At 38.4% G+C, this 25,363-nt stretch overlaps 2 protein-coding genes across 2 annotated transcripts; both read right to left on the minus strand.

Moving 5' to 3' along the window:
• Positions 1 to 214: 214 nt before the first annotated feature.
• Positions 215 to 7,440, minus strand: LOC146478943 (follicle-stimulating hormone receptor-like). Its single transcript, XM_085111205.1, has 4 exons — positions 7,186 to 7,440; positions 5,492 to 5,563; positions 4,683 to 4,754; positions 215 to 1,695 (listed from the first exon to the last, which is right to left on the minus strand). The coding sequence occupies exons 1-4, from the start codon at positions 7,395 to 7,397 to the stop codon at positions 240 to 242; spliced, it is 1,812 nt and encodes a 603-aa protein (XP_084967331.1). The 5' UTR covers positions 7,398 to 7,440; the 3' UTR covers positions 215 to 239.
• A 10,277-nt stretch (positions 7,441 to 17,717) lies between these two features.
• LOC146478944 (lutropin-choriogonadotropic hormone receptor-like) lies at positions 17,718 to 24,636 on the minus strand. Its single transcript, XM_085111206.1, has 4 exons — positions 24,457 to 24,636; positions 22,960 to 23,031; positions 22,154 to 22,225; positions 17,718 to 19,546 (listed from the first exon to the last, which is right to left on the minus strand). Exons 1-4 carry the CDS (start codon positions 24,621 to 24,623, stop codon positions 18,091 to 18,093), a joined length of 1,767 nt encoding a protein of 588 aa, XP_084967332.1. The 5' UTR covers positions 24,624 to 24,636; the 3' UTR covers positions 17,718 to 18,090.
• Between the last annotated feature and the right edge of the window lie 727 nt (positions 24,637 to 25,363).

A 25,363-nucleotide genomic window follows, 5' to 3' on the forward strand; every position in this document is an offset into this window, starting at 1 on the left:
CTGTATTTCTTTAAAATAACCCTTTGTTTAAATTAAATAATTTCTTAAAGGCGAGCACCTTTAACTGTTGAAAAATACAGAGCAGCCAATGGCCGTGACCAAAGCCTGATTGCTGGCAAACAAACTGGCTTAGTCTATTTAATTATACTCTGATTAGATTGGAACAGTTAAGACATAAAAATTCGAAGTTCTTTCTTAATAATAAAATAATAAGAATGGCTGCAATCAAAATTCTTAGCTCATAAAGTATCCAAAGACCGGTATCTTTCACTCACAATCTCGCTTTGAACTTTAGTTTCTGTTGAAATCAAATCTAAGCGTTTTGTTGCCGTGAGTGTCCATGCCTGGGTAAAGGTTTCTTGTGATTGCCGCGGACAGCTGCACTTGCATCGAGGAATACGAGCCTTCAACTCTCCTTGAAATTTCGGATGTTTAAATGCACACAAGAAAGGATTTAAACACGAATTGAAACTCAGAAACACTACGGGAAGCCACGAAAACATAATATAATAAATCTGAAATTCTTTCAAGGTGTCAACTTTGAAAGCTTGCACAAGTTTATTGTTGCGATACACAAACAGTAAAGTGCACACCATCGGTATGACAAAGAAGAAAAAGTTTGTGAACACCATCAATGAAATATTCTTAGCCAAGGAGGCTTTTCGCTTCACGCCAGCGCTTACTTCACTTTTCTTGACGTGGAAGAAGATGTGGAGGTACAAAGCAAAACTGATAAGGTAGAGTACTACCAACAGAGAAGATGCAGCGAGACCTACGATAGATGTATCCTTTTCCTCAGGGCCGTTTAGGAACGGCATCATACATGTGAACTCGCCGTGATATCTCAAGCCACCGACTTGAAAAACCGCCAAAAGTGAATAGCCAATCGAAACGCACCAAATTCCCGCCAAACACCACAGAGCCACCGGCCTCGTCAGCCTCGCTTCCGGATTCATACAGTGCACAATAGCCAAATAACGCTCTAGTGTTACCAAGAATGACGTTGTTACAGAAGTTAGTTGAGATGTTGTAAAAATAACTCCCATTATTGTGCAATACGCGTTAACAAACACATCCATGTCAGGGTATTCGATTTCGTTCACGATGAATTCACACACGTTGAATCTACCAATCAAGATTGAGTACACGCCAATCATGATGTCACAGAAACCAATGTTGCCAATCAAAATAAACGACGTGCTCTTTCGTAATGAACTGGAACCGAATGAAATAAAAACAACAACGAGATTCAAGGCAACTGCTATGACGCCAAATAAGTACTCAAGGTAGAACAATTTTCTCGGAAGCGTGTTGAGTTCTACGTTATATGGCTTGCCTTTTTCATCAAGATCACACTCTCGTCTCTCACACAAACACTGAGGAGAAAATCCTTGTTTCGCGAAGTAGAACGATTTTCCGTATTCGATCTCTTCCGCATACTCGTACTCTTCTGGCTCGACTACACAAAATGAGTCACTGTCATTCAAGCCCAGAAGTACTTCGGTGTTGATCAAAACACATTCTCCGCATGCAGCACTCCACATGACCCCAGTGATATGTACAAGAGTGTTAACACTGAAGAGATTGCTGCCAGGGAAGTAGAAACGATTTCCTGTAACGTCCAGGTATTTCAGGGAGGGGAGGGTAGTCGAGATGTCGCCTTCCCACTCCTTGAGTCCGTTGTAAGATAGGTCTCTGCAAGACAAAACAAATTTTAATCAACAATCCGACTTAAAAGAAAAGATCTGGTAAAGAGATATGCTTCGCATGAAATCCTCTTTTGATTGCATTTGGCCGTCCAAATTTATTTTATGAGCTAAGGTTTATTTTCAAATACCAAAGAATGAAATGTAATGCAATATTGTCTTATATAATTTCCCTTGCAAAAATATACTATTTAACAATTGTTTTAGTATAATTATTCAGGTGATTATCAGAGCAAAAACAAGTACCGTCCGAAAAATGTCGATTTTTTTGTTTGTTTCAAATCGTCACGCTTCAATGAACAGAGAAGCGCAGTCTGCCGATCACATGATGTTCAATCGAAATCACATGCGCAATCGATAAACTGCACACGGCCTCCAGCAGAATGTCAGTATTCTTTAACTGCCGCTTCATTGAGACGAAAAACTGACTTCTGTGAATGATTGTTGGGTTTCTCCGGCCCGTTTAACAAAATAGATGGAGATGAACCAGGCTGTTTGGTGTAAAACTCGAGCTAGGATCACAAGTGTTAGCGATAGCATTTTATTGCACAATTTCTTGTTAACCCTTTAACGGACGTTTACAAAGTGCCCTCGGAGACAAGCTGCTTCAGGTAGGAATTAAGTCATTTGTTGGCTTCACTAAACAAGTACACGGTTGTCGCAGATGAAAATATTTTGTTGTGAGGCGGTGACTTTAAATGGTGGTCGAGAGCCGCTCGAACCGACAACAAACTAGTTTTCAGATTATAAAAACCGTTTTCTTTCCTCGTCACTGAAACGTAAAACTTAGAGAGACATTTATTCATCTTGGTTACTTCCATGCTTAAACTCGTTTTGTTTGTGAAATCATTCTGTTAATAAAGAAAATCTTGCTCGAATTTAACTTTATTTGTTGTCTTCATTTTAAGTCATCGAGATCGACAACATGCAATTTACAAGGGTTTTTTTTATTACAATAAGCAAAATTTTCATCTCTTGCCTTCGAAAAGTATCACCTCGGGCTTAGCTGCATCTTTAGTGCCTTTCGGAATTGCATTTTCTTTCATCCTATTTACATCTTTTTCAGAAATGTCAGCAAATAGCTAAGCGGCCATTTTGAAAGTTAGTGCTCCCGCTATAATCACCTCGCGCGAGGTGATTATAGCAGGATATGACACAATCCTCGACCAATCAGATCAGCAGAATCTCTATAATCACCTGAGTCATTATACTAATAGCATTTATTCTTTACATTGTGATTCCTATATTGCCGTTGAGCCCATGGCTACTGTCATTCTGATCTCGCTTTTGCGTGTTGCAAGTCGACAGTATTGTTTTTTATTCCAGCCGACATAATTTGTTAATACATCGGACGATAATGCCCGAGGAAGATTGCCCGAAGAATGAGAAGCGACGCTTCGAGAATAACTGTGAAATTTCGAGGACAATCTTTCTGCCAAGGGCATTATCATCCAATATGCCAGCAAATCTGAAAGGATTTATCTTCAAACGCACACTATCTGTGCCGTGTCTATCTGTACCTTTTATTTAGAACCCCGCGGGGTCTATGTCCAGTGAGTAGCGACTGCGATGCCATACGATTTTAGGGTTTGGACGCTATCTTGGACCGGCTGGCACAGATGACCTCGATCTCATGTGATAACTGATAGCCACTATGATATGAACATCGCAACTTTTCTCTGTTTGCAGGCTCACAGAAATGTCGTTCACGTAGCTAGGTTAATTTTTTTGCTACTAACAACTCATGGCAAGGATGTCAAGAGTGCTCGCCCACTGTTAAACTTGCTAGATATTTTTAAAGGAAAAAACGTTTATTACCTCCATGCTCTAACATCCACCCACTTCTGGCATAAAGGATTATTACCCAATACTTTTTTTGCGTTCATATTCCAATACGCAAGTCGTATACATAATTATGACACAAGATATGCAACTCAACAAAATCTGTACAAACCATGCGTTAGAACGAATACTGGTAAACGGATGATTTCTTTTGTGGCAATTGATCTTTGAAAAATATCCCACAACACTTTAAATACATAAATGCAATTGCTTTTCCAAGCAAATTAAATAAACGTTATGTACTGGTGGAGCAACAACTAAATTAACCGTATTTGTAACTGGCGTTATGCTGTTCCTTTGTAAGCTTCTGTACCGATAACCTTACGAGAAACATGTCTGAACAACTTTTAAAAATACTTTTAGCTGACCTTTCCGCTTGGCTCAGCCACTTAGCTCGATTAGCTTGCTATTTCTAAGTGGCTGTGCCCTCTTCTTTAGTAATTTTTCTTTCTTGTATTAATGTAACTCTGTATAATTTCTGGGCACGAATAAAGATTCTTGTTGTTGTTGTTGTTGTTGTTGTTGTTTACCGTTCACTTGTAACAATAAAATATCATAATCTTCTTTTATTAGTTATTGTCACTTACTTCCTGAGTACTTTTTATTTTAAATTTCTTCATTTTTGGCTCGTCACCTATCATTAATTTCTAAACATTATTACTTAATATGGAGGCAAACTAGAGAATCGAATGGTTAACTTGGCCTCTATCCCCAATCACTACCTCAAAATTATTCAAAATAAATTAAACAAAATTTTACTATGCAAGAATGTAATTATAACAATCTTTCTAATTAATCATGAGGAAAATAAAGATTGTCGTTGGCTCGGTAGTATAGTAATGAGCACATACGCGTATCTGAGCAGAGATTTTTCTTCGTCCGACTTGTACGTGACGTGTTTCAACCATTGAGAGCCCGAGGAAATTAATCGGTGGGTTATAATAGAGTTTATCTTTCTCCCCGCCATGGTCTTTTGTCTCGTTGTGGTAGGCTTTACTTCCGACCGTTTTGTGAGTCCAGGTTTGCGCACTTGGTCTAAAAATAAAACCCTAAGGATGATTCCCAGTGATCGGAAAAATCTCTGTAACCGGGATCATTGAATAGTTAATAGATGAAATACTTCATAATACTCACAAGTGAAAAAGATGAGGCAGTACTGGAAACGATCCTTCTTTTATCGCACTTATATTGTTGTCTGTAAGATACCTGTGCGAGAGAGAGAGAGGAAAAAAAAAACAGAAATCAGTTTAGTCTCGGATCGTAATCTAATCTCATGCGCTGAGTAGTCTTGGTCTGATCACCAATTGCAATGAAGACTGTCAGCTTACTCTGGACTCTGGCGACCGATCACCACTATGAATACTAGTCGTTTAGGAGATCACGAGGACAATTAAAAGCTCATCAACACGTACCCATGAATGTGGTATATTTGGACAAATTTGACAATGAAAACGAGTGTGTGTATGAAAATTGGCCAGATTTATAAAAATTTAGATAAGATAAGAAACCTTTATTTCAAGAAGGTAAGAAGGTTTTTGTACAAATTTGTGGCAGTGGCTACACATTTCCTTTCAATAATAATATTAATAATATTGATAATAATGTTGAATTTAAAGAGGTGGAACTTTCAATTGACAAACACCCTTAATTCCTCTTGGCAAGTGTACTTACGGCAGTATGTAGGCTAGTATCATCCATAAAGGTAAGGGGCCTATTTAATCACATGGTGATCTGATTTGTAATTTATTGATAACAACTTAACAGGCATACTAAAGGTTAAATCGAGGTGTTACTATAACAAATATAACCTTTAAATATTACAATATTCACTAAAAAAGCGAAAAGTTGCAAAGTAGTAGAAAAAACCCTGACAAACAAAACCTGCACAACATAACTCTGTTTAAAAAATAATAATAAATTGTTCTCTTTTTTTTTTTACTTACAGAGACGTAATGTTTGCAGTTTTATTTAGCACACAATAAGGAACTTCCACCAGACCGTTTCTTGATAGATCTCTGCATTTTAAGGAAAAGAAAACAAATTATGACATTGGTCGACCTTCTGGCTATCACGAAGGTCTGATTTTAAAGAGAATCGCTTTTTGTAAATACACTGGTCGACCTTCTGGCTATGACGAAGGTCTGATTTTAAAGAGAAGCAGTATTCAGTTGTAAATACACTTTTTTTTTTATAAGAACCTAACTTAATAAGAACGTTGAGGCTGAGATTAAGAAAAAGTTTTAAGAACATACTCAGGACTTTACCCAGAGTGAAAGTCAGTTACTGAGAACATTTTTATTTTGACCAAATGTTTTTGAAATCAGTAAACAGTAAATCCTGTGACTGTACGTGACTGAAGGTTTGATATAAACCGACCTCCTGGGTTCATGTGCGAGGCGCCTTAAACAACGTTTTTATGCCAGACACCGTACTGGCTGCTAAGAGGGCGTGTAGCTGTAGAACGGCTGTCATGTGGAATGGCCTTGGTAAACATTTAGAGATGAGACAAATCTCAACTATTTCAAGTCCACTCTGACTTTGTCTAGAACTTGGGTGGACTGATGGAGTTGCGATAGTACTTATTTAGCTAAAGCTAAAGTAGTTAGTAGTGGAGCCTCCTACTACTACTACTACTACTACTGCCACTACCACTACCACTACCACTACCACTACCACTACCACTACCACTACCACTACCACTACCACTACCACTACCACTACCACTACCACTACCACTTCCACTACCACTACCACTACCACTACCACCACTACCACTACCACTACCACTACCACTACCACTACCACTACCACTACCACTACCACTACCACTACCACTACCACCACCACCACCACCACCACCACCACCACTACCACTACCACTACCACTACCACTACCACTACCACTACCACTACCACTACCACTACCACTACCACTACCACTACCACTACTACTACTACTACTACTACTACTACTACTACTACTACTACTACTACTACTACTACTACTACTACTACTACTACTACTACTACTACTACTACTACTACTACTACTACTACTACTACTACTACTGCTGCTGCTGCTGCTGCTGCTACTACTACGACAGGTTTTCTTTGATGGAAATATGATATCGCAAACAAAAAATGATCCAGTCTGAATGAGAATAATTTAACTTCCGTTTGTCACATTCAGACTAGATCATTTCTGTCTTTCGTGTACCGTTTTGCCATTGATAGCTGGACAGTTTTGCAATTGTCTAAACCATTTATTGTTTGGCTTTATCATTCCATCAAAGACAACCTGTCCCAATGCATTCCAACTGCATCGTTTCTAAATTGTCTAAACCAATTTACAAAGGACAATTAAACCATTTCTGTTTATTCTATATCGTTTGCGCTGCTTGTATTTTTGGCGGTGATAGCCGCCCATAAATTATTCCACTCACGCTTGTTGCCGTATGAGATGATTATGGCCAACTCATCTCATATCCAACGCGCGCTCGTGGAATAATTGTTAATTATAAGTGGGTCACAGACCTCTGGTGAGACAACTTACTAACTTGCTAACTGAAGGACCTTAAGGTATCAGCATATTGAAATTGAATCAATAAAAAGTCGCACTCAAATTAGTTTTACTTACAAAATGGACGTCTCATCTGGAAGCAAAAAGCTCTCACATTGTTCCATCGTTGTTATGTCACATTTAGCAACGGCTAAATCATTCGCCAATGAACAGTTGCAGTGAGGAGAACACTGTTTCCAGTCTGTTTCATTTGACGCGGAACTTTCTCCATTAATGACACGCATGAGAACGGAAACCAAAACGAAACTGAGGAACTTTCGATGATTCATTCTAAGAAAAGACCATGAAAACAGAAGTTACCACATTGGGAGCAAGTTTGACAGAGTCATCTGTTCATTAACAGCAAGCACTGTAATACATGCAACTTCAGTGTGTCAACAAACGTGCTCCATTCAGAATAATTATTCTAATTCGGGCTCCCAAAATTAGTTTTTTTTAAAAATTAATGCTGTACTAGAAGATGCGTAATTATACTCTCTACAAAATGTTGAGATTCTCCTGTAATTTTCACTTTTTCCTTACCAAACGAAAATACTAAAATGAATTTCGGTTTTACTAAATATCTATAATATGACTGGTGATTACGGTTTTTGTATCTTCAGCTGGACAACACAAATATTTCATACCGTGCTTGTCAAAACAACTTCAATCATAATTTATGCTGGGTAAGCACTTAAGCAAACGTTTCCCGGGTACCGGACATACACAAACTTAACTAAAAAAACAATCAATTATAACAGAAAATGGGAGTCAAAGTTTTACGATTTTTGGTACCAAACGATACCATGCACTCGATTGCAAAAACGTTGACACCCAAAAAGCATAATCCGTGAACGATGAGACCTAATGGCTTTATCGGTATAAGTGTAGTTAATTTATTTGCATAATATTCTATTTTCGTACGACGGCTGATGACCAAAATTAATTCCACCACCGGCAGCCCAAGCTTAATATCAGAGGGCCGTTGAGTTATAAGGATTTGTATGGGAATACAACGGATTTGTGTAAAATGGTAGAAACAAATATTGTTTTGTTAATAAAGTGAACTTACCTTACTGCTTATTGTATTCTTTGTCATTTACCAGCTTTTTAAGCCGATTCAAAGCGATTTCGGCGAGTTAGCGTCATTCGACTTTTTACTGCTAAGTTTACAGCGGTACCAATACCAACCTCGTTCCCAGGGTCTCTCTTCTTCCCGCCCCAGCGAGAGAGAGAGAGAACCTGGTTGGAGCTGGTCACGTGACAGCACACGACAAACTTCTTCCCGGTCGGGGTACACTCGCTCAATTATTTTATTTGCAAGAGCCGATCAGAGATTTTCAAGCGGGTGCGATTTAAGCAAGTGAAATGCGAGAGATTTGGCGCAGTTTCATGCCGTCTGCAAAAATCGTATATTAAGTACAATCTAGGGAATTTCAAACGGTCAATGAAGCAGAGGTTTATAAATTCTACAACTTGAACCGAAGTTATTTATCTACACTAGTTGGAACTGATTCCATGAATTCTCCCGGAAATAGCATTTATTCAAGCTTTAAATAAACTGCGGTAATAAGTACATTTTTTGCTCTATATATTATAACAGCATTATAATTTATCACTCACAAGAAAATACCAATACATTCTTCTTGTTAATAGTAATCTGTTTATTTACATGTAATTCGCGAAGCACAATATTGAATATTTATTTGGTCACCGATTTCCTGTGATTAAATACACTGTAAATACATTGTTTTCGATCACAATCAGCGCTCTGAGCTCAATATTTTTCGTTTAACTACGTCTTAAAGTCAAGAACGTAGGGAATAAACTAAGATGAAAAGTACCTTTGAATTATATTCACACGCGGCTTGCTTCAGTCCGTTGGTATTTCTGGACACTTCGCCTGCTTACATTCTATTGCCAAAAATTCTTGGTGTTCCACTCGGCAATATTAAAATTGACCTTCTTTCCCATTTCACCCCATTTGGAGCTCTCAAAGGCGTAAAGCCAGCGATACTTCTGTTCTAATCACCATGCCTGTTTAGGTTTTGACTCAAGCGTCCCCATCGTCTGTCGGTTTCCCTCTGGCGTCCCGAAACGTTACGACTGTTTTTAAAATAATTCTTTTGGATTAACAACACTCTACCTGAGTGGAAGAAACGTGAACCTCTTCCAGGTCTCAAGTGAGCGTGTGATGTCGAAATGCTTGGTTGTAAAACCGCTTGTCGTCGTAAAGTTCGTAGCTGGCTTCTCCGTCCTTTTGAGAAAGCGACAACTGCATACTCTACTACCCCTCCCTAACGACAAATTGTGTCAAGCACCCAGATTTTGGGTGCCACGTGACCAGCTCCAACCAGGGTCTCTCTCTCTCTCGCTGGGGCGGTTAGAGGAGAGACCCTGGGAACGAGGTTGTACCAATAACACGCGACCTATCGCCTTCAAAAGACTCCGATAAAGTTGCGTTTTGGTGGACGTCAATCAAAGAAAAGCCGTTGAAATTGTTTTGAATTCTGAGAACATTTCAAGGCAACAGAACGAAGAAATTGACAGTTTTATCCGCTGACGGATGGTAACATTATGAAAGTTGATTTCCAAGACAGCTTGTCTAAAAAATGCGCATTGTTTAGACGAAGCCGTATTTCTTTATGAAACAATTGAAATCGCTACACCTGACAATTAAATCAGCGATGCGTGCAAGTGAGCAAATTATCACGTGCAGTGAAAATCGAAATTTTTAATTCAAAAATACCCTTTATTTGCGCTGGAGAATCAATTTAGATAAAGTTTACCTTCTCTTAGCGAGGTAAAATTCTTAGTTTCTTGCAGGGTTACCTTGGAATCTTCTCAGAATTCAAAATAATTTCAACGGCTTTTCTTTGATCAGATGTCCACCAAAACGCAGCTTTATCCGACTCTTTTCAATGCCGTAGGTCGCGTGTCATTGGTAACCGTTGTAACGAAAGGCCGAACAGTGTTCAGCCATGCCCGAAGAACGAAACGAAATAAATCCGTTGAAACCATCCCTAGTGTCCCAATTCCTTCATAGAATCAAAGTAGAGATGCATACCTATCCTGCCAGCCCAACTCCGACTCAATTGAAGCCGTATCACGTTTGCTAGAAAGATTTTCTTTCAAGCCAGCTCGCTTCTGAGATTTCGAAAGACCCGTGGCCAGAACGCCGGATGGCGTATCACGTTTGCTAGAAAGATTTTCTTTCAAGCCAGCTCGCTTCTGAGATTTCGAAAGACCCGTGGCCAGAACGCCGGATGGCAGGATAGGTATGCAGGATAGGTATGCATCTCTACTTTGATTCTATGAAGGAATTGGGACACTAAGGATGATTTCAACGGATTTATTCCGTTTCGTGTTTCGGGCATGGCTGAAATACTGTTCGGCCTTTCGTTACACCTAGCAATACAAAGCCGAATGACGCTAACTCGCCGAAATCGCTTTGAATCGGCTTAAAAAGCTGGTAAATGACAAAGAATACAATAAGCAGTAAGGTAAGTTCACTTTATTGACAAAACAATGTTGGTTTCTACCGTTTTACACAAATCCGTTGTATTCCCACACAAATCCTTATAACTCAACGGTTCTCTGCTATTGAGCTTGGGCTGCCTGTGATTTGGCCAACAAGGGCCAATTTGAGCGCTGTTGAGTGATATACAATTCGCGATTTGCCTAAGTTCAAAACGGAAAATAAACTTAAGCAGTATTTCGTAGAAAATTATTCGGAATAATTAAGTCAGCACTTTTTATTGCAAAGAACGAGAATTGTTAATTATTGATTATGGAAATGAGGTTATTGTTTAAAAACTACCCACAAATCTGTTGGGTCTCATCGTTCACGGTTTATGCTTTTTAGATGTCAACGTTTTTGCAATCTAGTGTATACTAACAAGAAGTGATTTTGAAAAGCATTTAACTATAAAAATTGCGAAAAAATATTTTTTAAAATCATTTTAAGATTAAAAAAAAAACTTTGCTAAAAACGACGACGTTTCGACGTTAGCTAAACGTCATTATCAAGTCAAAATATGTTCGATAGTAGCAGTCGATAAATACTAAAAAACAAAGATAGGTTAACTAAAAGCTGTAACGTGAGAAAGAAATAAAAATATCAAACAAAAAGTTTCGCACGTATGGAGTCCGTCTGGATGTTTAAATTGGGCTTGAGCTTCTTGATGAAAAGCATTAAAAAAACTCAACAATCAAATTTGCCCTGGCACTTTCTTAAGACCCTAAATTGGTTTTCTTTCAAAAGGTTACCGTTACCGTGAGTTTCTAAGAAATGTCTACCGATTGCCGAATTTTTGTGCTCAGCAATGCGTTGATGAAGGTCTCGGGCTGTGTAGCCGACAAAATCTGCATCACACAGATCACATGAAAATGGTAAACAACACACTGCTTATTCACAATTGACGGCTTGATTTCTTTGGGTTTAAGAGTTGCCCCAATTTCTTGCTCACGAAAACTGGCTGCAAAGCAGGGCTAATCTTTTGGTTAAGATCGCGTAACTGCTTACGAACCGCATTAACCGGCCACTTGATCTTTAAATGGAAGACTAAATATTACTGTGCTACTAGTAGCACAGTTAGAATTAGTATTTGGCTTTAGAGAGAGAAAATCAGCTTCAAAAGTATCTTTTATCATCTTGTCTGCTACCTACATTTAGTAAATAAGGTTTTGGCCTACAAATTTGATGAAATATTATTGATACAAAAGCTACCTTGGAGGTATTGGGAATTTCTTCAGGATGCTTTTGTCGCGTGGTTCTCTCCAGTGTCTCTCCTTCGCACGCTCCGTTTTTTTTTTTTACCAAATCTAGCGCAGACTCCAATCTAACAGTTACTCCCATCGAGTATCCAGTTTCCCGTGTTTCAGACCAGAGATGATGATACAAGTAGCCCGCATACACTTGACAAAGAATAGTTGACAAGGTCCAAAACATGGTCGTGATACTTGCGATTTCTGCCGTCGAGCACCTAAATTCATCAATGTTATCCAACCAGGAAGTATTAAAGATAAATGTGTCGAGATCAACGTACAAAGCAATTGCATGCCTTTGAACAATCCAAAGTAAGTGTCTTTGGCTAAAATCGAGTCAGATATTGCGATAGTCGACAAGCCAAGAATGGTCAAGGATGGTGAATAAACTGAACGCATAGGCCGGAAGTCCGAGAAGCACGACTGCTGACCGGATGTAACACAACGTAATAGATGTAACACCGGATGTAAGTGTAATGATATCCTCTTGTTATGGGGTTGTTTTACAATGGCAATGGTGAAGAAAGCCAAAACTACAACAACAACAACAAAACGAAAACAAAAAAAACGAATGAAAACAAAAACAAAGGAAATGAAGCTGAACTGAAGTTGAACACATGATCATAATAGCCGCACCCTAAAAAAAAAAGATTGCTTCTTAGACTGTGAAAATGCAATTACAAATTCAGTTCTGATTAACTGTTCGTGACAAGAGAATGAAAAACTCGCACTTGAAATGTTACATTTATTTACTTGCACCGCAAAGAATAAGATTCATTTTCTCGCTGGTTTCATTACGGTTTATTGCTCGTATGCATGTGACGTCATAATTTTCTATAATCCAAATCTAAAGAGCCTCCAAAGTTTTTATCCTCATCAGGCATAAAAAGGCTGTATATTTATAACCGTTTACAATTCTACAGCTCCATAGCGTCCTTCGTTTGGAAATCAGAGCAGTTTGAATTTCACGGTTATGGAGTTGCGTGACAAAGAGCTATGATCGACTTTGTTGAAAAATATATGCTTATCTCATTATTTTCAGCCTTTTAGAAGTTAGAACATTAGAAAAAGTGCTTATGTAAGTGGTTTTGGCGTTCAGTAATGCTAATCAGTCGCTAGATAGCCCAAGTAGGTTCCAGATGTTAACGCTATTCTTCGGCCGCCATATTGGTGTTCCACAGAGGTACACCAAGATGGCGGATCCATACTGGGCTCTGTAAATTTCGGCAAAACATTTCGACGGATAACTGACGTTTGGGGAGACGTACAGGCCTAAAATTTGGTAAATTGTCTCCTTTAGTCGTTCTCTATAATATCACAACTTCTAAACTTTTTCCACTGGATGGTTTTTGATTTATTTTTTATTGCGTGACAGTGCATACCAGCAATACCAAGTCCGTAGGCTTGAACATGCCTGGAAATATCCCTTTGACATTCACTGAGTTTTATGTTGTTTCCACTGCACTCACAAACGTCCCTTATGGGATTTGAAAAAGAACAACTTTGCATTGTCCCGACCAAGATATTTAACCTTCGCACGACGATATGCAAATTTCCCTTACAGTGTTTTTGATCGACGGCACAAATTTACTTCCGGTCACCCCTTTTCCCACAAAAAAAAAGAAAAAAACAACAACAAACAAATAAATAAACAAACAGAAAAAATGCCAAAATTTGGGCAGGTATTAGGTACTAAATGTGAAAATTTATCGGCCTGGAGAAGAGTTATTTATTTCTGGAGGAGAGGTCGGTCAAATACTTCCAACTTCGTAACTTCTAATGTGTACGCTAATGCCCCAGATCAGCGACGTATCTTATGTGCAGGTCATCCTTAACATCCGATAAGCAATGAATAAAAAAAAAAAAAAAAAAAAAAACCCAGGAAAACATGGGCGGCTTATGTGGTTGTTATGGCTTCGTAAAACGATCAGTGAAGCGCTTTTATTTTGTCCTCTTTATTCACCACTGTAAAACAGTCATAAAAGCGGATCAAAAGTCGTCCCTTTATCCCTCTATCAATGATATTTTGTACCAAAAATATCTAAAGAAGAGACAATGCCATAGCGAGAATGTCGTTTTATCTGAAGCTACAAAAACAAACAAACAAACAAACAAACAAACAAATAAAAAGCGCGTATGTCGCATTTTAAAGTACATCCGGTCAGCAGCCCCTCGCATTTCCGGTCTACATACGTTTGGTCGTAAACAACGAGTTCTTCGCTTCTCAACCATGCACCACGGAATGTACGGCTCGATATAGCCAAAGACTTTATTCAGAATCGCCGCAGAAATGCATTTGCTTATCTGTGATCTTGATGCATCTATTTAACTTCCTGGATGGATCGTATTGATGAATTATTTCGATACTCGAAAGCGTGCAGATTTGTGTACGCTAGTCAAAATGGCCTTGAAACTAATGCCTATTTTCATTAAAATGAAAGTGTTTCTGGTATGTGATTTTCTCTAAATTAAATCTCATATCTCGAAAGACGAAGAAAAGAACTTTAAGTTTCAGTTTCTTAAAGCGCCCTCTACACGCAGGATTCCATACCGAAAGATCACGTGCGCGTTACCGACATCAGCGAAGTGGATGTTCAGTGTCACATTGGCTTACTGATTTGAGCCGTCGCTGCTAAAAACGAACACTCAAAACAACACGACAGGAACATAGTCACGCGTTTTTCTTCATTTTACTGATCGACTGCTTCATTTAAGAAGATAAAGGAGTTGTAAAGTTTGATTTGCACTACTTTTTCCTGCGACATCGAAATGGTATGCAAATGTTTGCACATGATTCGTAGGCAAATTGACCGGAATAAATATATTTATATTTTAGAGCAGAAAAGGAGAGACATCTGGAATCGGAAAACTTTGAATCGCTGTCTTCAGTCAGTCTGACTAGTTTTAGGGACCAATATGTGATGTTTGGAAACATTTACGGGCTCCAGATGTCAAGTGTTTGTAAATCGGTTCTGATCTCATAATTCGTGACGTGAATTGCGAGCCGCAAGTATCGCACGCATATTCGATCTTCTTTCAGTGGGAAAGAGTTTGAATCAGAGCTTGAAACATGGAACAAATAAAGTTCTTTTCTTCGTCTTTCGAGATATGAGATTTAATTTAGAGAAAATTACATACCAGAAACACTTTTATTTTAATGAAAATAGGCATTAGTTTCAAGGCCATTTTGAGTAGCGTACACAAATCTGCATGCTTTAGAAAGCAGCCAGCAAGTTTGTAATTTTTATTGTATTGATTTTCTTGTGAGATGGTTGATCTACGTTTGTGTGATGTTTCAAGTTCATACACCGTATTCACAAATGAGGGATGCGCGGGAAAAAACTGGCACTAGGCATAAAAACGAGGCGTTTTAGGATAAACAAAAAATAATTTGCCTGCGAGTGCAAGCTCACAGATAGACTATTTAGCTGATAAGCTCTTACACAGCAAGTTTTTCGGAATGCTGGCTTTATTCCGAACGAGAGAGGTCTAGTGTTTCTTGGTTCGTTTCTTGTAGCAATCCCAAATGCAAAATAGACAAACACGGAAACAAATCGGATCCAACTTTCGAGCGCAGATGGATAGAGATACTACGGAAGTTTGTTTGGTATGTCTTTCGGAATCCGAGGGTAAACAAAATAAAGATACAAAAGGATGCATTTCTAACGAGAGTTGCGTGATCAACGTCGTATCGGACGTTCCAAGCGCAAGAGAGACTACAACCATTTGTCTAAACCGCTCTAAACCGCTATAATACCAAGAAAAAAAAGACGAAGACGACAACAAAAAGACGTGAAGGATGTGGAGAGAAACGGCGGGACGAATGATTTAAAAAGAAGCAACAGGTGAACCAAGACTTGTCTGTTTCGATTCATTAACATTGTAACCGTACTGTAAACAACAAGCAGAGAATGCAGTCACGTCAAAATTCATAATTTGTTAAATCAAACAAGTCATCAAAATCCAACTGTTTAATAATGGAACAAGCTCAGAAGGAACATTTCTTGCCTGAATGAGAAAATTGTATTCCGTGAAACAGGCAGAGGGACTAGAGAACACAGCTTTTTAACCGGCATTTCGGTTGAAATCATTAAAGATTTGCATACTTAATTAGGTAATTTGTTAGAATTAGATTATCGTATTTCGCTTTACACTGGGTTCCTAAACTTGCCATTCCTTGTAATGCAGTTACAACATAACGCATTTGAGAGTGACATTCCTGAATTTCCTTGCAGGATCGTTTTCTTAAAATTCATACCTTACTTCCAGTAGTTCCCCTTGACTTTGGTAACTGCCACATTTTCAATGACTTGCATGAATCTTGGCCAATCTTGCGATGCCCGATATCTTTTTTTATTTCGGGGGAAAAGCGCCTAAAATGTACCGAAATATTCAAGTGTTGGCTCACATATTGCTTCCTTAGTTAAACTTTTCTTTCAGTAGCTTTCCTCCACCTCCTTTTGTTTTCGTTTTTTAGGCATTAGAGCTGTTCACAATAGTAGTAGGAGTCGGTTTTTGTAGCTTTTGTGATCGGAACTTCCGAGTAGTTATCACCACGGAACACTCTTTGAAACTGCGTCCGTTTGTAGATTTATTTTCTTTCCTTCGAAACCTGTTTTAATTCCCTTTCCAAAAAATACATTGAATAAACCTTTGTGGCTTCTGCTAGAGTGAAGATCTTTCTAACAACTTTTCATATTTTCTGTAGACATTACACTCGAAGTTTTGAAACAAGCAATCTAACTCAGTTTTTTCCCGTGAGTGTCTAGTTTGCATTTGAGATTGCTACAAGAAGCCAACCAATAAATAATAAACACTAGAACTTGAACTCGTTCGGACTAAGTGATCAGAAAAACTCAATTTTTAGAAACTCAGCACTTATTGACCCTCTAGAAGCTTACATTCGCTGGAAATTTTTTTTTGTTTATCCTAAAACGCCTCGTTTTGGTGCGTAGTGCCAGTCTTTTCCGCGCGTGTCCGCCATTTGTGAATACGGTGTATTGGGTTATTTTACACCGTGAACGGGAATTCGTCCTTTGACCTAAATTTTCATCGGCCTGTGACCACACCTAGGCCGCATTTCAAACTCTTGCAATTTTCTCAAAAAATAAAATACCCTGGAACTTTAAAATATGATTTTCGAAAATAGTTAATCCAAGGGTATCTTCAGGCGAAATATAAGAAATCCGACCAAGTGGTCGCTGAAATGCAATTCTCGATTCTTTCAGGCAGCCGCTCTTAACAGCTGGTACAAAGCAGATGTTACAAATTACTTACAACTAGTCAACTCTCCAGGTAGTCATTCCCTGAAAATTAAAGCCTTATTTACCTTAAGGGTCTTGTCTTAGTCTATTTTAATAATAATAATAATAATAATAATAATAATAATAATAATAATAATAATAATAATGATGATGATGATGATGATGATGATGATGATGATGATGATGATGATCATAATAATAATAATAATGATAATAATAATAATAATAATAATAATAATAATAATAATAATAATAATAATAATAATAATAATAATAATAATATTATGATCTTTATGATTAGGAGTTGGGATTTTAATTGTAAGGACTTTGGTCGTTGCATTGATTGGCTACGGCTGGCTGCCCAATCATTGTTTAGGATTACTGGGCATCCAGAAGTTTTTACTGCCATAATAAAGGTTTATAAGCATTCCAAAAAATTTCCTATTCTACTTTAATCACTGCACAGAACATGGTATAATATAATAATTTACAATAATATCATATTTTAATTTAAGAATTGAAATATAAAGAAACTAAAACATAGATGTAATGAAATTTATGTAACTTTCATCTCTTTCGAGCATTATTGATAAGATATGATGTCAAATTTTTATTAAAAGATCGAAAGTCAGTACAGTTCCGCAAATAACTTGGTAGTGCGTTGAACATGGCTGCTGAACTGTCTTGAAAGGTGCCACTTTCGATTGGCACCTTTAATCTAACTTTACGGGACGAGCGTGGATCTCTGATCTTGCTGGTATGTGTTGTTCGAGTTTCAGGTACTGTGGCCGATAATCGAAATAAAGTGCTTGGAATACGCACTGTAGTGACTGATAAGTCCTACGCTCTATTTCATTATACTCTGATTAGATTGGAACAGTTAAGACATAAAAGTTCGAAGTTCTTTCTTAATTATAAAATAATAAGAATGGCTGCAATCAAAGTTCTTAGTTCATAAAGTATCCAAGGACCGGTATCTTTCACTCACAATCTCGCTTTGAACTACAGTTTCTGTTGAAGTCAGATCGAAGCGTTTTGTTGCCGTAAGTGTCCATGCCTGGGGAAAGGTTTCTTGTGATTGCCGCGGACAGCTGCACCTGCATCGATGAATACGAGCCTTCAACTCTCCTTGAAATTTTGGATGTCTAAATGCACACAAGAAAGGATTTAGACATGAGTTGAAAGTCAGAAACACTATGGGAAGCCACGATAACATAATAAAAGAAATCTGCAATTCTTTCAAGGTGTCAACTTTGAAAGCTTCCCCGAGTTCATAGTAGCAATAAACAAACAATAAAGTGCACACCATCGGTATGACAAAGAAGAAAAAGTTTGTGAACACCATCAATGAAATGTTCTTAGCCAAGGAGGCTTTTCGCTTCACGCCAGCGCTTACTTCAGTTTTCTTGACGTGGAGGAAGATGTGGAGGTACAAAGCAAAACTTATATGGTAGAGTACTACCAACAGAGCAGGTACAGCGAGACCTACGATAGATGTATCCTTTATGTTAGGGCCGTTTAGGAACGGCATCATACATGTGAACTCGCCGTGATATCTCAAGCCACCGACTTGAAAAACCGCCAAAAGTGAATAGCTAATCGAAACGCACCAAATTCCCGCCAAACACCACAGAGCCACCGGTTTCCTGAGCCTCGCTTCCGGATTCATACAGTGCACAATAGCCAAATACCGCTCTAGTGTTGCCAAGAATGATGTTGTTACAGAAGTTAGTTGAGATGTTGTAAAAATAACTCCCATTATTGTGCAATACGCGTTAACAAACCAATCCATGTCAGGGTATTCGATTTCGTTGACGATAAATTCATACACGGTGAATCTGCCAATCAAGATTGAGTACACGCCAATCATGATGTCACAGAAACCAATGTTGCCAATCAAAATAAACGACGTGCTTTTTCGTAATGAACTGGAACCGAATGAAATAAAAACAACAACGAGATTCAAGGCAACTGCTATGACGCCAAATAAATACTCAAGGTAGAACAATTTTCTCGGAAGCGAGTTGAGTTCCATGTTATATGGCTTGGCTATTTCATCAAAACCACACTCTCGTTGCTCACACAAACACTGAGGAGAAAAACCTTGTTTCGCGAAGTAGAACGATTTTCCGTATCCGATCTCTTCCGCATACACGTACTTTTCTGGCTCGACTACGCAAAACGAGTCACTGTCATTCAAGCTCAGAAGTACTTCGGTGTTGATCAAAACACATTCTCCGCATGCAGCACTCCACATGACCCCAGTGATATGTACAAGAGTGTTAACACTGAAGAGATTGCTGCCAGGGAAGTAGAAACGATTTCCTGTAACGTCCAGGTATTCCAGGGAGGGGAGGGTGGTCGAGATGTCGCCTTCCCACTCCTTGAGTCCGGTGTTAGATAGGTCTCTGCAAGACATGAAGGTGAATAGTTTTTCAATTTTATTTTGTAAACTAGAAAATGTTTAATTAATGTTTAAGTATACGTAAAAGTAAGCTCGTGCCTAAAGATAAATTTTAATCAACGATCCAAGTTAAAAGAAAAGTTCTGATAAAGATATATGCCTCGCTCGAAATCCTCTTTTGATTACATTTGGCCGTCTAAATTTATTATATGAGGTAAGATTTATTTTCAAATTTCAAAAAAAAAAAAAAGGAAATATAATGCAACATTGTCTAATGGAATTTCCCTTGTAAAATTAACTATTAGCCATATTCTGGTCTCGCTTTTGCGTGTTGCAACTCGACAATATTGCTTTTTATTCCATCCGACAGCCGACATAATTTGTTAATACATCGGATGATAATGCCCGAGGAAGATTGCCCGAAGAATGAGAAGCGAAGCTTCAAGGGCAGCTATGTAATTCCGAGGACAATATATCTGTTACAGTCAACCCAGGCCACGCGTGAACAATATTTTTGAAATTTGAACGGAGTTTTGAAATTTACATGTCCGTTTTGAAAATCGCCAACGAGATTTCAGAGTTCCCGTATGAATTTCCCTAGCTTATTGACGGTATAAAGCTGTGAATTTTTCTTTACATTGCAAAAGTGAATATTTCAAGAATAACAATTGTTTCCCTGGTATTTTGAATCTTTTTTTCAGTAAGGCCCTGTTTACAACAGGGAGGGTAACCCTAGTGCTAGGGTTACCCTAGCAGGCGGGTCAAAGATAGCCCAGGTTTGTAAGCAAGATTTCACAGGTAGGGTTACCCTACCACCCAGGACAACTTAATAACCGCACGCATTGCAAACAAAATGGCCGACAAGGGAAGGGTTCTAGCAGTTACTTCGATTCTACTGTCGTTGCTACCAGTTATGGCTGCTTATCAATGCGATGGATTTTTGCTGTGTTACCTTCGCAGTTCTAGAAAGCGACAGAAAGTACTAGTTGCCCTGTTAAATAAACGCGGCTATGGAATACAATAAAGCACTTGCTCGAATGCGACATGTGAAAAGGAGAATTATTCGACGAAGATGAAAGTCACAGGTCGATTTGCACTCTCGCACAAACTTGAGTATCTCTTCTACCTTGTCATCGAACCAAACTCAATTTGTCTTTTTCTTCTCCTTGCTGGATCAAATCAGAATCATGATCACTTGATAGTTTTCGCCAGATTGCAAGTAATTATTTTTGTCCAGTCCGGATGTTTGATTTGACTCATCATCATGCTTGCCTGTGGAAGAACGAAATACGAGAAGACTTGCCGACCTTGGATTCGAAATATTTTTGGTTTCTGGCAAAGTTTATCTCCATCTAACCCCACGGCCTGCACCACGGTGTAAGCTGGCCGTTTGTTATCAACGTTCAAAGGGTCTGGAAACAAGTAAAAAGTTGTCCCGGGTAGGCGAGTTATCCCTAGCAGAGCGTTTACAAGGCAGGTAGGGTTACCCTGGCGATAGGGAGCTGAGGGGTATCAAATGGTCCCATTCAATTTTAAAGTGCTCGCAAAATTTGGCCTTTACTCGAATTGCTCGCAAAAATTACACGGGTGCTCGCTGGCTCGTGCTCGCAAAAATTTTGCAACGCATCCTTTTAAGAACAATTTGACAAGTGCTCGTGCTCGCGAAAATAAACACACTGCTCGCATGCTCGCAAATGCTCGCAAAGACCATTCGATACCGCTATAGGGTAACCTTAGCGCTCAGCTACGGTTACCCTAGGGCTAGGGTAACCCTACCTGTAAACACGTCGATGAAAAAAGAAGAAATGTGGGAGCGCTAGGGTAACCCTCCTGCTAGGGTAACCCTATAGCTAGCACTAGGGTTACCTTACCTGCTTGTAGACAGGGCCTTAATGCGTCTTTTTCGGAACGATTTCCAAAGAAATGTCCAACATTCCATTCACACGTCGGACATTACAAAGAGAAATTCGAATGTTCATTTCATTCTTGGAAATATTGTCATGCGTGACCTGGGTTGACTGTAAGGGCATAATCATCCAAAATGCCAGCAAGCCGGAAAGGATTTATCGTCCAACGCACACTATCCGTGGCATTTTTTGTGCCCGAAATCAGTCCCGCGAGTTCTATATCCAGTAAGTAGCGACTGCAATGTTGAACGATTTTAGCGTTTGGATGCTATCTTGAACTGGCTGGCACAGATGACCTCAATCTCATGTGATCATTGATAACCACTGTGATATGAACATTGCAACTTTCCGCTGTTTGCAGTCTCACAGAGTTTCGTCATCATGCTACCGTTCCCTCGGTGGCATGGTAATGAGCACATACGCGTATCTGAGCAGAGATTTTTTGTCGCCTATTTGTACGTGACGTGTTTCAACCATTGAGCCCCGAGGGTATAAATCGGTTGGTTATAAGAGAGTTTATCTTACTCCCCGCCATCGTATTTGCCTGGTTGTGGTAGGCTCATCTTTCAACCGTTTCCAGGTTTGCGCACTTGCTCCAAAAATCAAACCCTAAGGTTGATTCCCAGTGATATAGATCGGAGAAATCTCTTCAACCTGGATCATTAATTAAATAGTTATTAGATGAAATGCTTCCAAATACTCACAAGTGAAAAAGATGAGGCAGTACTGGAAACGAGCTTTCGTTTATCGCCTTTATGTTGTTGTCTGAAAGATACCTGTGCGAGAGAGAGGAAAAAAAAAACAGAAATCGGTTTAGTCTCGGATCGTAATCTAATCTAATGCGCTGAGTAGTCTTGGTCTGATCACCAATTGCAATGAAGACTGTCAGCTTACTCTGGACTCTGGCAACCGATCACCGCTGTGAATAAAAGTCGTTTAACGGATCGCAAGGACAACTAAAAGCTTATCAACATATACCCATGAATGTGGTATATTTGGACAAATTTGACAATGAAAACGTGTGTGTGTGGGAAATTGACCGTATTCGTAAAAATTTAGATAAGATAGGAAACCTTCATTTCAATAGGGTAACTCCTTTACTATTTGTACAAATTTGTTGACGTGGCTACACATTTCCTTTCAATAATAATATTAATAATATTAATAATAATATTGAATTTAAAGAGATTGAACTTTCAATTGACAAACACCCTTAATTCCTCTTGGCAAGTGTCCTTACAGCAGTATGTAAGCTAGTATCATCCATAAAGGTAAGGGGCCTATTCAATCACATTGTGATCTGATTTGAAATTTATTGATAATAACTTAACAGGCATATTAAAGGCTAAATCGAGGTGTGTAGTGTAACAAATTTTACCATTTAATACTACAACTTTCACTAAATAAGCGAAAAGTTTCAAAGTAGTAGAAAAAAACCCAGACAAACAAAACCTGCAGAACATAACTCTGTTTAAAAAATAAAAATAAATTGTTCTTTTTTTTTACTTACAGAGACGTAATGTTTGTACTTTTATTCAACGCACAATAAGGAACTTCCACCAGACCGTTTCTTGATAGATCTCTGCATTTTTAGAAAAAGAAAACAAATTATGACAATGGTAGACTTTCTGGCTATGACAAAGGTCTGATTTTAAAGAGAAGCACCATTTGTAAATACACCCCCTTTTTTTTTTATAAGAACCTAACTTTAAAGGAATGTTGAGGCTGAGATTAACTAAAAGTTTTAAGAACATACTCAGAACATCATGACCTAGGCTGAAAGTCAGTTACTGAGAACATTTTTATTTTGACCAAATGTTTTTGAAGTGAACAGTACCAATACGGATAAGGTAATACAGTTAAAAATTCAGTCTGTATTGTCAAATTAACCCAAATAAATAGGCCGGTGTCTTGGTCACGTCCGCATAGATTGATTGAAATATTTTAACAGGTAACTCAATTAAGAACATCTTAAGAACTTTTCAGGCTCAAATTACCAAAAAATAGAATAAAATAGACTGTCGAGCCTCAGCCCCCCAAATTAGACGTTCTTGTATATAATGAAGAGTGTCGTATAGCCATAAAGAACACGTCTGGCTGCGCGACTATCATTTTTAACCAAAACGTTATCAGTCCAATCAGTGTGATGTGCAGTTCCAAATTTGGAAGTTTGCGTGTTATACGTGGAAAATCAGGAGGGTAAAAAAATGAAAGGATCGTAAGAAAATCAAAGACTCCGGATTCGTAACCAGGATTCATCAGTAGTACTAATGATAAAACGTTCTCCGGTAAAAAGTTTAAAACTCTATGAGCTTCCGACAACTCGGTCCTGTTTGTCTTCAACGGATGGAAAATGTGACTCTACGTGACATAGGGTTTGAAGAATATGTTTAAACCAACCTCCTGGGTTCATGTACGAGGCTCCTCAAACAATGTTTTATATGCCAGGCACCGTAGTGGCTCCTAAGAGGGAGTTATAGCTATAGGGTGGCTGTCATGTGGAATGGCCTTGGTAACAAAGATGAGACAAATCTCAACTATTTCAAGTCCACCCTGACTTTGTCTAGAAATTGGGCGGATTGAGGGAGTTGCGATAGTACTTATTTAGCTAAAGCTTAGGTTAATTTTTGTGCAATTAACTGTCCAATAGTTTCTTTTTGTAGTGGAGCTCCTACTACTACTACTACTACTACTACTACTACTACTACTACTACTACTACTACTACTACTACTACTACTACTACTACTACTACTACTACTACTACTACTACTACTACTACTACTACTACTACTACTGTGACTATGACTATGATTATGACATTAAGATCATAGTTTTTGAGACAAAACTGACGATTGATGAATGTGACGTGGTATATACTGAATTATAAGTGGGTCACAGATCTCTGGTTAGACAACTTGGTACTAACTTGCTAACTGAAGGACCTGAAGGTATCAGTATATTGAAATGGAATCAATGAACAGTCGCACTCAAGTTAGTTTTACTTACAAAATGGACGTCTCATCTGGAAGCAAAAAGCTCTCACATTGTTCCATCGTTGTTATGTCACATTTAGCAAAGACTAAATCATCCGCCAATGAACAGTTGCAGTGAGGAGAACACTGTTCCCAGTCTGTTTCATTTGACGCGGAACTTTCTCCATTAATGACACGCATGAGAACGGAAACCAAAACGAAACTGAGGAACTTTCGATGATTCATTCTTAGAAAAGACCATGAAAACAGAAGTTAACACATACCGAGCAAGCTTGACAGATATGTTCATTAACAGCAAGCACTGTGATACATGCAACTTCAGTGTGTCAACATACGTGCTCTATTTAGAATATTCTAATTCGGGCTTCAGAAATAAGTTTGCTTAAAAATTAATGCTGTACTGGAAGAAGCGTAATTATACTCTCTACAAAATATTGAGCTTCTCCTGTAATTTTCACTTCTTCTTTACCAAACGAAAATACTACAATGAATTTCGGTTGTACTAAATATCTATAATATGACTGGTGTTTACGGTTTTCGTATCTTCAGCTGGGAAACACAAATATTTCATACTGTGCTTGTCAAAAATAACTTCAATCATTATTCATGGTGGGTAAGCACTTAAAACATCAAAGTAACTTAAAGTTCATTGATTGTCGTCCTTTTACGAATATTAATTTACTACTTTCATCACATACGGCCCACTCAGACGAAAGCAGAAAGAAGCTATTATCGAGCTGAAAACAGTTAACAAAAAAAAAAAAATTCTTGAGACTGATTTCAGGAGAATTAAAGCTGTCTTTCCAGTTAGCAATAAGATACTTAATTAAGCAAACGTTTCCCGGGTAACGGACATACACAGACTTAACTAAAAAAACAATCAATTATAAAAGAAAATGGGATGCAGAGTTTTACGATTT

Source organism: Pavona decussata, unplaced genomic scaffold (genome assembly GCF_977016875.1).
Source record: "Pavona decussata unplaced genomic scaffold, jaPavDecu1.1 SCAFFOLD_61, whole genome shotgun sequence".
Classification (NCBI taxonomy): domain Eukaryota; kingdom Metazoa; phylum Cnidaria; class Anthozoa; order Scleractinia; family Agariciidae; genus Pavona; species Pavona decussata.